This window comes from Rhinolophus sinicus, linkage group LG01, assembly GCF_036562045.2.
Source record: "Rhinolophus sinicus isolate RSC01 linkage group LG01, ASM3656204v1, whole genome shotgun sequence".
Lineage (NCBI taxonomy): Eukaryota > Metazoa > Chordata > Mammalia > Chiroptera > Rhinolophidae > Rhinolophus > Rhinolophus sinicus.
In genome coordinates this window covers 193,678,702-193,690,239 of record NC_133751.1, presented here as the reverse complement: position 1 = coordinate 193,690,239, position 11,538 = coordinate 193,678,702, and the positions used below count along the sequence as shown (strand labels likewise).

At 57.5% G+C, this 11,538-nt stretch overlaps 2 protein-coding genes and 1 long non-coding RNA gene across 14 annotated transcripts in view; 1 reads left to right on the top strand and 2 right to left on the bottom strand.

Annotated features, from left to right (window-relative positions):
• Positions 1-590: 590 nt before the first annotated feature.
• On the bottom strand, positions 591-2,850 carry SPEGNB (SPEG neighbor). Its single transcript, XM_019741822.2, has 5 exons — positions 2,628-2,850; positions 2,371-2,498; positions 1,721-2,028; positions 1,000-1,141; positions 591-825 (listed from the first exon to the last, which is right to left on the bottom strand). Exons 2-5 carry the CDS (start codon positions 2,496-2,498, stop codon positions 687-689), a joined length of 717 nt encoding a protein of 238 aa, XP_019597381.1. The 5' UTR covers positions 2,628-2,850; the 3' UTR covers positions 591-686.
• On the top strand, positions 2,455-4,785 carry LOC141567301 (uncharacterized). The gene is made up of 3 exons (XR_012489862.1): positions 2,455-2,590; positions 2,843-3,066; positions 3,673-4,785. It is a non-coding gene; the product is annotated as an uncharacterized LOC141567301 (long non-coding RNA).
• Positions 4,786-4,900: 115 nt separating this feature from the next.
• The window catches only part of SPEG (striated muscle enriched protein kinase), a 55,711-nt gene continuing 49,073 nt past the window's right edge, over positions 4,901-11,538 (bottom strand). For 11 of the 12 annotated variants that reach the window (XM_074313783.1, XM_074313789.1, XM_074313799.1 and 8 more), the window contains 10 exons: positions 10,245-10,361; positions 9,928-10,095; positions 9,693-9,815; positions 9,351-9,518; positions 8,610-9,219; positions 7,888-8,127; positions 7,576-7,799; positions 6,650-6,725; positions 6,302-6,451; positions 4,901-5,952 (listed from right to left, as the gene is read on the bottom strand). In XM_074313783.1, coding sequence (XP_074169884.1) covers positions 5,760-5,952; positions 6,302-6,451; positions 6,650-6,725; positions 7,576-7,799; positions 7,888-8,127; positions 8,610-9,219; positions 9,351-9,518; positions 9,693-9,815; positions 9,928-10,095; positions 10,245-10,361 — 2,069 coding nt within the window. In that variant the 3' untranslated portion in view covers positions 4,901-5,759. Of the gene's footprint in view, positions 5,953-6,301; positions 6,452-6,649; positions 6,761-7,575; positions 7,800-7,887; positions 8,128-8,609; positions 9,220-9,350; positions 9,519-9,692; positions 9,816-9,927; positions 10,096-10,244; positions 10,362-11,538 lie in introns of those variants that run through there. The other variant, XR_012489842.1, reaches the window with a different exon arrangement.

Here is an 11,538-nt window from a genome sequence, read left to right as displayed (position 1 = left end):
GAACTTCGCAAAGTCTGCCGGGGATTGTAGTTCTTAAGCTCCTTTCCCTCTTCTAAGAGGAGAAAGGGGGGGGACTTATAGGCGGATACGGGGCGTGGCCAAGGCATCAAAGGGGCGGTGCTAAATGAAAAGAAGGGTGGGGCCTGAGAAAAAAGCCTGAACCCGGATTAGGACCAGGAGCTGTCTGGGAATGGGCCCAGGGGTAGCTGCCAAAGTAGAGAACTAAGTCACGGGGAAAAGCGGGACTAGAGATGAGAGGGCGTGAGGTCAGCCTTGAAACAGGCATGGCCGGAGTGCAAACCCTCCACGAGGGGGTGAGGCTTGAGGCATACAAAAGAAAAGAAGGCGGAGTCATTGACGCCTCTGCCCATCCTGGGAGGTGAAGGAGCTTTCTGCCGTGAGAAAAGCCTATCTCAGAAAAGCCTATCTCAGACTTACTGTCTGTAAAATGAGGTACTGGACTAGACACTCTCCAAACTTCCCTCTGACCCCAACATTCTGTGACCTGGGTGTGTGGGTCTGGAAGAGTGTGGGTACCGGTGGCGGGGAGAGGAAATGGCAACTCAAAAGAAGAGAATCGACGAGGAGGGTCAAAGAGAGCAGTTTTATTAAGCAAGATGGAGGGGGCTTGTTGGTGCTACCCACACCTGGGCTCGGAGCCTGGGCGAAAGGTCCGAGGGTCCTTTTCAGGCCACGTCCACGCGAGCGAAGCTCTGGTCCATACCCAGGCTGTTCTCCACGTACACTTCGTACTTGCCACTGTCCTGGGGTGTGGACCGGCGGATGGTCAGCGTCGTGGTGGTGCTGCCGATCTCAAAAAACACCCTGCGGGGGGGGGGAGGGGGGGCAGCGGGTCAGTTTACGCGCTCCCAGGGCCGGGCTAATTAGCCAGCTCTGTTCTTCGCTCCCAGTTTCCCAACCCCCGTCCCACTCCGCTGGTTTGCTGGGGCCCGGGCTCCAGTTCCAGGCTCTGCCCTTGCGGCAGGTCCCCGCCCTCGCCTGTCGTCCTCCTCGATGTCCTTCCCGTCCTTGGTCCAGCCCACGTCGGGGGCAGGCTCGCCCATGATCTCCGCGCTCAGCGTCACTGTGGTGCCCTTGCGCGCCTTAGTGTTACCCGGTCCCTTTTGAATTTTCGCCGGCACTAGAGGAAGGGAAAGGGAATGCGATCCAGTGAGTGACCTGGAGGTGAGGCGGGGCAAGGACAACACCTTCCCAGCTAATATCAGCCCTAACTACGAGATGGATCTAAACTCGCTTTAGCAACTCTAATCCCTGCCCCCCTACTACTTCGTAGGGCTGCATGGAGGATCAAAAGGGACACTACGCGTGAAAGCCCAGAAATGGTCACACATCTCGCAGTGCCTTGGAGGCAGCTCCGGGTAGTGGAAATTGCCCCCCCCCGGGAGGGGGGAGCCAGAAGACCAGGGCTCTACCCCTGGCTCTGCCTCTAGCGCGCTGTAACCTTGGGGCCCTGAAGTTGAGTGATTGAAACCCATAGTGGACTTCTTAGCCTGGGTGGGACAGGATCCCGAGGTAGGGAAGGACTACCCAGCCCACGCGGCGCGGCGCCCTGCTCTGTACCTCAGGCTGTGCCGGGGGCTGGGCTGGCCACATCCCCATCCGAACGCGGCTAGGCCCAGCGATAAACGTGCGGCTGGACCCGGCTGCGGGCTCCCGCGGGGTGGTGCTGCTCTGCGCGGTGCACCTGGGGCGCTCGTACCTTCCACGAGTATGCGCGCCGAGTCGGAGCACTGGCCGAAGGGGTTGGTGACGTTGATGCTGTACTGGCCCAAGTCTGACAGCTCGCCATCGCGCACCACCAATGCGACTACATCAGGGTCCTCAAAGATGTAGCGATACTTGGGCCCGTCGCGCAACTCCTTGCCGTCCTTGCTCCAGCGGATGAATGGGTCCGGGAAAGCCGAAATGCGGCAAGTCAGCTTGGCCGCGCTGCCCTCGATGAGCATCACGTCCTTCAGCGGCTCCAGCACTCGAGGTGGCCCGTTCTCCCGCAGCTCCTTCCGGGACCTACCCGCAGGCAGGGTCAGGGCCCAGAGCTCCCACGACACTGTTCCCACCCGCCCGCAACCCTGTCGCCCGCACACCCTACCCTGCCTGCCCCCTCGACCCACTAGACCCTTAAACATGGCGGTGGGGAAATAGGAAGGGGGGCCGCTCCTGAATCGTTACCCTAATATAATGATCTACTCCTGTCTGCCATCCTTCCAACCTCAGTAACTGTTCTCCCCTAAGTCTAATGACCCTAGCGGTCCATGGCGCTATGTTCAGTACCCCCCACCCCCAATGCAGGAATGGGATTTCTGCAGGTCCAGCTCCCTTCCTTCCGAGGGCTCCAGGGCTCTTCCTCACCTGTGGCCCCGGTAAGAAGCCTGGATGCGAATGGCCGCTTTCTGGACCTGGGGGTCATTGATATCCAGGGTACATCCCGGAGGCGGGGCCGCAGCTGCCGGTTTTTTGGCGGGAGCTGCTTTGGACATCTGGGAAGCGGAAAACAAACGCAGGGGTCCAGGCTGACACAGAGACTGAGACCTTCAGCCTTTCCCCTTCGGTTTCAGAACATCCCCGGGATGTGAGTATCTAGCGCTGGTCTGAGGATCTGGACTCACCGTGGAGTGGGGGGTGGGGGTTGGCTTCAGGACTTGTGTCAACTAGCTGGGTAGCAGGCGGCACGGAGTTCTTCACGGTAAGGGCACGGGCAGGTGCTCAGCCCTGGGTCCTGGTTTTATACATTGCTCCCCTCCTTGCCTTGTTTGGAGTGGTAGCCCCAAGCCCCCCGGGACCCCAGCCCCCGCCCCCTGACCCAAGTAGTCTCCTTATTTAGCCCGAGGACGCCTGGGATGCTGGCTCAGCCGCTGGGACAGGCCCTGGAGGGAAACTCGAGCTTCTCTGGGGTGCACCCCACGTCAATGCCCTGACAGCTGGGCAGCTGGACGCAGCCCCATCCCCTCCCAGGGCAGGGGGCATCCATCCCACTCCCAGGAGGACCAGACAAGGTTCCAGGCGGACAGGAGATTCAGCTGCCTGCTGGGGCAACTTTACACTCAGGTCAGTCCTTGGACAATGCAACGTGCCCTTCCCGGGAACACCATAGGTTAAGGGATGCGAGTGTTTGTGGGAGTGTCCCTAAATGAAGCCAGAGTAGCGGAGGACTTCAATGTCCATCCAGCCAATTATGAGAGGGCCACGTGGCTGTCAGGACCAATCTGTAAGTGCCTTTCTCCCCCTCCCCTGCCCCAAGAGTCTAGGGTTGTTATTTCTGCACTGTGCCCTCTGGTGGTAAACTGAGATAATCTAGAGGGGACCTTAAAGATTTTTGAGACCAGCATCCCCTCCTGCCACCCCCATCTCCCCTTGTCCTCCATGTGACATGGCAGGGTCTGGCTGGGTTACTCTGTCCCTGGAGATTGACTCAGCAACTTTAGGTTGGTCCAAGCACATTTTGGGGCAAAGCTGGTGCATAGGGGCGTCAGACCACCTGGGTGAAGGAGTTAGGTTAGCCTGTAGACATGCCTGGAGCCCAAGCCAGGGCACCAGGTAAGAGCATTTCTTCCATTCACTGTAACTGCCAGGCAGGGTGTGGAGAACTGTCACTTTTTGATCAGAGCAATTTTGACACAGTTCTGCTAGTATAAATTACCTTTGCTCCTCCAGGTTTGGAACAAGCAGTTCACATGCCATTTCCAATGGAGATTGGAAGGGAGCTCAAGACCACAAGGGCATGGGAGAAGAATTTTACCATTTATCAAGATATGAGTTCAGGCACCTCATTTTTATATGGAAACACTTGCAGTGACTAGGGGATTAGAGATTCTCACAGGCAAACTGTATATCTTCATTGCTAAAATGACAGGTGAGCAAGGGTCTCTCTGGTCCCTTCCAGCTGCTTTAACATCCTGTTGTTTTATGATGATGAGGATTGCCTCTTCCCTGGGGTCTTGAGAAGCCAGAGAGGCTGGGCTGGGCTGGGCAGAGGGTTGTTAGGGCTCCAGCTAGGGAGCCCTCAACCTCAATCAGTAACACACCAGCACCAGTTCTCTCTGCTCATGGTGGAGGCTTTATTTCTGTCAGTGTCAATAACAGTTTTCAAGAGGTGAAAGGGGAGGACAGTCCCTCTGGAGCTGACGAAAACTGGCTCCCCACTCCCCCCACCTCAAGGCAGGGCAGCTCAGTTCTAGGACCCAGTGACCATTCTGTGGCACTGCAGGAGCGCAGCTAGAGGCAAGGTGCCTTCACACCCAGCAGACCCCTCAGCTTGCTGTGGAGACCAGAAGGTCCAGGCTGAGTGTCCCTGGGACCTAGGAAAGTGCTCATCTGTGGCCCCATCACAGCAGACATGTTGACCGGAGCATTCACAGCTGCCCTGTGCAGCTGGTGCCCTTATCGGTGCTCTAACACAGAGTGTGGGGCGTGGGGCTCTCCTGGTCTCCTCTGCAGCTCTTCACACCACCTGCTCTTACCAATCATCATCCTAAAAGCCCCTCTGCTCCAGGATTCAGGACTAGAGCAGAGTGAAAGGCTGAGCCGGGATTGGGGTGTGGGCCAGTCCATTCCAGAGCCCAGCATCCTCCAAGATGTGATGACGGAACATGTGAGAAGAGGTGGGGGCCACCAGAGTCTGGTTAGAGGGTGGTGGTGGGGATTCAGTGGACCTGCCAGGATTCCAGAAACTTCAGAGAGAGAGAAGCAGACTGAAGTTTCTCCTCCCTCTGGGAATAAGGGAGCGGTAAGGGGCCAGAAGGCTTAGGGGAGGGGGCAGACAGGTCCAAAGGTGCTAGCTGGTATACCTGGGCTCTCACTGGCCCAAAGAAAACTGGAATGCTCCTGTCCCAACACCTTGCATCCCAACCCCAACCATCTCTCCCCATAGACTACACGTAGGTCTTGCTGCTTGCTGTTTTTATTTTCCTTGTGACAGACAGACAGCTGCACAGACAGCTGGATGGCTGGGGGGACGACATGAGCAATAGGGATTGGATGGAAGGGAAACTTCATAAAAGTCAATAAATAAATAAATATGAACGAGAAGAAGGGCGAAGGCCACAGAAGGGCAGTGGGGACATCCTTGGGCCAGTACAGAGGGCCCAGAGCTGCATCCCCTGGGGCAGGAGGACAGGGCTGGCCTGAGCGGCCACTGCCTCCTGCCTCCAACTGTCCATACCTTCTTCTGGGATGCTGGCAGCTGGCCCACCCCATCCGCCTTGAGTCCTTTCTCGTCTCCCTCCCGCACCTCGCTGCCCTCTCTTACATGCTGTCTCTGCCACTCTGACACTGTCTCCATGTCCTGTCTCTGCTTCACTGACACTCCCTGCCCATGGCCTTGGCACCCTGGGCTCCTTCCTTTTCCACCTCTCCAGCCACTCACACCCTCCTCAGTTGGTTTCCCCCCAGATGCACTGTCCCCTACCCTAGAACCTTCCTACTGTCTCCCATTCTTTTCTCTCACTTCCCCATTCCGTTCTTGCCCCTATTTCTGCTCCTGACTCCACCCAGCCTGGCCAACAAGTCTCCCACTCTGGCTCTAGCCTGGTGGCCATTGGCTCTGGCCTGGTGGCAATGGCCGAAGCCCGGGACCTCTGTCCCTGCGGGTCCATGAGGTAATAGCCCGACCGGATGTTGCTGCTGGTGGTGTCCGAAGCCCTGGGCCCACCCGGCTCAGCGGGGGCCCTGGAATGTCCCGAGGCATCAGCGGGAGCCCCAAGTGGAAGCCCGGGGCCAGGCTGTGGTCCTGGTCCGAGCCACTAGGAGCTGCCTGGGTAGGAACGGAGCAGCACCTTGTGACGGGTGGCAGCCTCTGCCCTGCGGCGCCGCTGCTCACTCAGGAACTCCTTGAGCCGGTTGGTGGTGAAGGTGAGCGTCTGGCGGCGCAATTTCATCAGGTAGGCATCCTGAAGCCACGGGTGGGCCAGGCAGTCCTGCAGGGAGGGCCGGCTCCTGCCAGGCAGGACCAGGGATGGTGAGCTTGGAGGGATGGACTGGAGCAGGGCGGGGCTCTGTCCTCCCATAGATCTGTCCCAATCTTGGATTGACCCCTATTGAATGACTTTGGACAACTCGGGCTCAGTTTCCCAATCTCTGGAATGGGGACAGTGATTCTGCCTATGTCATAGGGCTGTTGTAAGCTTTAAATGATGGGTATACAACCGTTTAGTAGTAGTTAACAGTGCATTATTAATAGGGGGCAGGGCAGGAGTTGGGGGATTTTAGGCATGGGCCGGGCCGGGGCAGTCCAAGGCCAGGGGCAGGGAATGCTGGGGGGTTGGCAGGTGTGGGGCTCACTCACCAGGGATGTACTGAGAGGACCTTTCGCAAAAAGAGGGTGGCGCTTTGGGAGGTGTTGGGGTATAGCTGGAAGGCATCGAAGCGGCCCCCCACAATACGAGCCTCTGTCTCCTGGGGATCTGGTTCATAGAATGGGGAGCGTCCACTGAGCCTGTGGTAGAGAGAATTCAGTTGATACACGTGAACTGAGGGTCAACTCACAGGTCCAGGGGCACAGCACTGAGGGACAAGGCTACCCACACGTGGGCACACACACGCATGTTTGCATGCATGTGTACATTCACGTGTGCTGGGGAGGTGGGAAGAGGGCAAAGGGTACAGGCAGAAGGTGGGTCCTGGGGGCACTCACATGATGTAAGTGAGCACACCCGCGCCCCAGATGTCTGTGGCAGAGCCGATGGGTTCTCCCCTCACCATCTCAGGAGCTGACAGGAGACAGAGGCCAAGCTGAACCAGTTTCCTGGTGGCAGGGAAGCAGGGAGAGAGGCAGGGGAGGCCCCGGGGGCTTGAGGAGCAGGACAATGCCCAGGTCACCAGACCATGGGTCCAACCAGAGCAGCAGGCCCTGGATGACAGCAGGCAGGATGGGAGTGGGGGTGGCCCCCAGGGGACATTTGGGAACCTGAGGAATCAGCCCCGGTGCTGAATGGTGGGGATTCCCAGAACTACAGAGTTGCTGAGAAACAGGGTCACTGGCTCCCTCGGATCAGCTCCAAGGGAGGTGCCCATTCACAAAGAACACGGCCAGCACAAAGAGTAAGAGCCTTTGAAATCGGCCTGGCTGGCTCTAATTCCAGGCCTGCCCCTTCTAGCTGTAGGACCTGGGCACTGCACTAAACCTGTCTGGCTCTCCATTTCCTCATTTGTGACGTGTGGGTTGCAGAATAACTCTAAGGAACAGAGATAATGAACATTAAGTAATTAATGGGTAGCTAAACGGTAGCTGGTTTTCCTTATTTATATAAATTAGTAATTGATCCTCCTGTCTTTCCAGCTTTATCAAATCCTGGCTTGACCATTTAAAACTGTCTGATATTGGACAAATAACCTCACTATGCCTGTTTCCGTGACTGTAAAATGGGGGTAATGTTATGCCAATCTCCAGGGCTATTGTAAAGATAAACTGAAAAAATCCCACGGAAAGGACTTCGATCATTGCTTGCATACAGCAAGCACTCAATAAAGGCACACATGTGGGTCAAGTGAGGTGAGCTCTGGCGGCTGCCTCTTTGGCAGTACCCTGACCCCCCACCCTGGCTGGCATGGTGCCCTCACCCATGAACTCCAGCGTGCCCGTGCGGTGGCCAAGGGGCTGCAGGGCCTGGGGGTTGTAGGGCTGGGCACTGCCGAAGTCCACGATCTTGAGGGCGTTGTCAGGGGCCAGCAGCAGGTTGTCTGGCTTGATGTCCAGGTGCAGGATATGGCGGCCATGGAGGTAGTCCAGGCCTTGGAGCAGCTGCACCACATACGTGGCCACATCATCCTCTGAATATCGGAACCTGGGGGGCCCAGGGGAGGCAGGTGATATCCCAGATCCCAGCGCAGCTCCCCCTACTCTTGCTCCGTTCCCTCAGAATGCCCAACTACCTGTCGCTGAGCCCACAGAGGAGCTCCCGGTTGCCACAGCTCTCAGCGATGAGTACCAGGTAACGTGGGGTGATGTAGGCCTCGTGCAGGGACATGAGTCGCTCGTGGTGCAGTGTCCGCAGCACTTCATACTCCTGCAGGACCCGCCGCTTGCCTTCAGCTGCGTAGGGCACAATCTTGGCCACGAATGTTCGCCCAGTGGCATTCTCCCGACACGCTCGCACTACACCAAACCGGCCCCTATGTGTTGGGGGGACACCACAGGCTCAGAGGAGAGATGGGGAAACCTCCATGGTGAGGGCTAAGCGGGGGGCGAGCATGGACCCCTGGGGGCAAGAATGCAGTGGTAGCAAATGTGGGCTCTGGAGTTCAATCCTAGGCATTTGGGTTCAAATCTCAGTTCTACCACTCAGTGGCTCTGCACCTTAGGCAAATCCCATAAGCTCTCCTCTCTAACCTCAGTTTCCCCATCTGTGACATGAGTGAGGCTAATGATGCAGTGGCTCCCTCTCCAAGTTGTGAAGATTAAATGAGATCTTATGGCTACAGAGCTTAGCACAATGCCTAGCCCAGAGAAAATCTGAACTCAATAGTGCTGAGGACCCAATCTCAGCACCGCCCCCACCCAGGCCGGGCAGTCTGCTCTTCTCTCTGAATCCCTGTGTCCCTTATGTTCTACCCACTCCCCCTCTGTCCCCCTTCCCTTCCCTGGCCCTGCTTGCCTGGCCTTCTCCTCCAGGAAGGTGTAGGGTTTCTGAGGGGGGCCCTGTCGAAGAGTGGTGCTCTCCGGCCCCAGAGAGCTGGGAGGACCACCCCCAGGGGAGCTGACCATCTCCTTGGCTGGACTGAGGGTCCGCACAGTTACCTTGGTGGGTTCAGGAGGGGGCTCAGGGGCTGGGGGCTCGGGGGCTGGAGGTGCAGACACAAAGGAGGTCACCATATACAAGGGAGTAGAGGAAGACACTGGTTTAACCCCTTGAGGGGTGGAGGCTGGGGTCGGGGTCCCAGTGCCAGGGACAGAAGACTTGGGCTCACTTGGGGGGACCAGGGCACTGGGTTGGGTGGGCTCTGCTTGCCGGGCAGCCTGCAGGCCCCTGTGCTTTCGTGGGGGGGTTTGGGGTGGTGGACCCACAGCCTTGAGTGAGGACAAGGCCTGGCTAGGAGGTGATGAGGGGCTGACAGCGGCTGCCTTGGGGGGGCCTGGGGGAGTAGGAGCTGTAATGGGGGTCGGGGATGGAGCCAGTGAGGTAGGAGAGTCCAGAGGTGGGGCCCTGGCTGGCCCTGAGGTAACAGGGGCATCTTGGTGAGCAGCAGGTGGCCGAGAAGAGGAATCTAAGTGGGGAAAAAGAAATCATCACCATGGCGCCCCCTGAGGCAAACCCCTGGTACTCCAAAGAGTGGGTGGACCCTGGGCTCGTGGTCCCCTTCCTTCTCTGGCCACCCTCCCCTCCCATCTCACTGACCTTGCGTGCCCCTGACGAGGACCTTCTCAGAAGGGTTGCTGAAAGGCCCTTGTCCGGCACGATTGGCACAGGCCACACGGAACCTCACGGTCACGCCAATTGGTAGGTGGGTCACATTGTAGTAACAGTCGGGGATGCCTGAGCTCACAGGGTGCCAGGAAGACTCCCCTGTATGCAGCATGGGGGAGGAGCTGAGGTCACGGATGGGTGGCCCAAACTCCCAGTGCTATCTGTAAGGAGCCCAGGGAGAGGACGTCTGCCCGCGGAGGGCGCTTGTCTCCCTGGCTTCTCCACCTTCACTCTGCTGTCCCCTTCCCCCCACCAGCCTGTGCAGTCCCTCACCATCCACCCGCCGCTCCAGGGTGTATGTGCAGGGTGCCCGGCTGTCTCCTGGCTTCCAGATCACCAGTGCCGTGTCCTGGTAGGTCTGGGGCACCTCGGGAGGAGCTAGCTTTCCTGGGACACCTGGCAAGAGTAGGGGAGACCCAGTGAGCCCTGAGGCTCCAGCTTAGGGCCCATCCAGCCCTGTCCCAACATCCCCCATCACTGCCCCCCTTGGTCCCTGCCCCAGGCTCACGGGCCACAGCCACGGTACAGGAGCTGGTGACGCTGCCTAGGACATTGGTGGCTGAGCATTCGTAGAGCCCAGCATGGCGCTTGCCCGCCCGGGGAATACTTAGCAGCTGCCGCCCGTCTTTGCAGGACACGATGACCACCGAGGGCTCTGACCGCAGGGACTGCTTGTCTGGGTGTGGGGAGGAGCAGGAGGGGGGAGTGAGGCTGCATGTGTGCTCTTCCAGCATCCGAGCATCCCCAGGTTCCACTCCCCCAAGCATCCCCAGGCCTTGAGGCCACCTGCTGATGCTCCTCTCTGGGGAGAAGTAATCTCCTTACCTTTCATCCAGGAGATGTGAGGTGCAGGGCAGGCCGCTGGCAGGCAGAGCAGGGTGGCTGCCTCTCCCTCCAGCAGCACCTGGTCCTTGAGTTTGATGTGGAAGACGGGGGGAAAGTCTGGAGGGAGAGCAGACAGCCATGGATGTCTGTGGGGACCCCAGCTCACTTACTGATGAGGGAGGGGATGATTCGAGGGAGAGCTGGGGAGCAGAGTAAAAGACAGGGAAAGTAGAACCCCTGGCCACACCTTCGAGACATTTTCTCTTCTTTGGGGCGAGCACCACTCTCCCCAGGCACTCGCTGTGTGTAGAACTATCTTTTCCTTTCACTGACTATTGGAGGTGCTTATTAGCAACCTCCTATGTTGGTGAATCGCTTAGAGCAAGACCTGGCACCACATTTAAGTGCCTATATCATTTGTTAAATAAAATGAAAACAAATAAATATTGAAAATCTGCAGTGGTTAAGATCCGACAATACTCACTCCCTCTGAGGTACCACAAGGCAAGGGAGAGGAGCTGGAGACCTGAGCTGAGACTCCTGGGGTTGAACATAATGTTCAGTCAAAATGTGCCGTCTCAAAAGATCTGAAGTCAAGGCCACATGGAGGCAAAGGCTGGAACTGGGTCTGCCTCCCTCACCCTTCATCTACACCTTCTAATACTCCTTCAGCTCAGCTAAGTGGTGAGAGCTTTTGAAGGGCCAAGAGACAGTATCTGCACGACCTTGAACCATGTCTTGTCTGTAAATTGAGGAAAAGAATAACACCAAGCTCATAGGCTTGTTGTGAGAATTGTAAGAAGCATATAAAGTGCTTAGCATGTGTCTAAGATACAATAAGTGCTCATAAATGTTAGCTCCTGTTGTTATGATTAGCTTGTTAATATGCCCAGTAGAAAGCCAGGCACAGACCACCAGAGAAAGAGGTTATTTCAACAAAGCTGGCTTCACAGTGGGCTGGTGAATGGGCCATGGCCAGGCTGCAAAAGGGCCAAGGTCTCTGGCCCAGGGCACCTGGCCTGTGGCTCTTTAGTGCCATGAGGACTTGCATTCCTGCTCCCTGGCATGTCTCTTTAGAAATATCTCAATCTGGTCCTCGCCACTGGGGGTGGGTGTGGGTGGGTAGATGGACTTTTTTCATGTGGGCAGAGAAAGCTGAGGGGTAGATACCCCTAGGAGTCCTAGCTGCTGCCTGTCTGAAGGTCCAGGAGGGAGTGGGGGTGGGGTGAGCTGGGCAGGAGAGGAATGGTCAGCAGGAGGGGATGTCAGAACAGCAGGACCCAGGTTTCCGGAG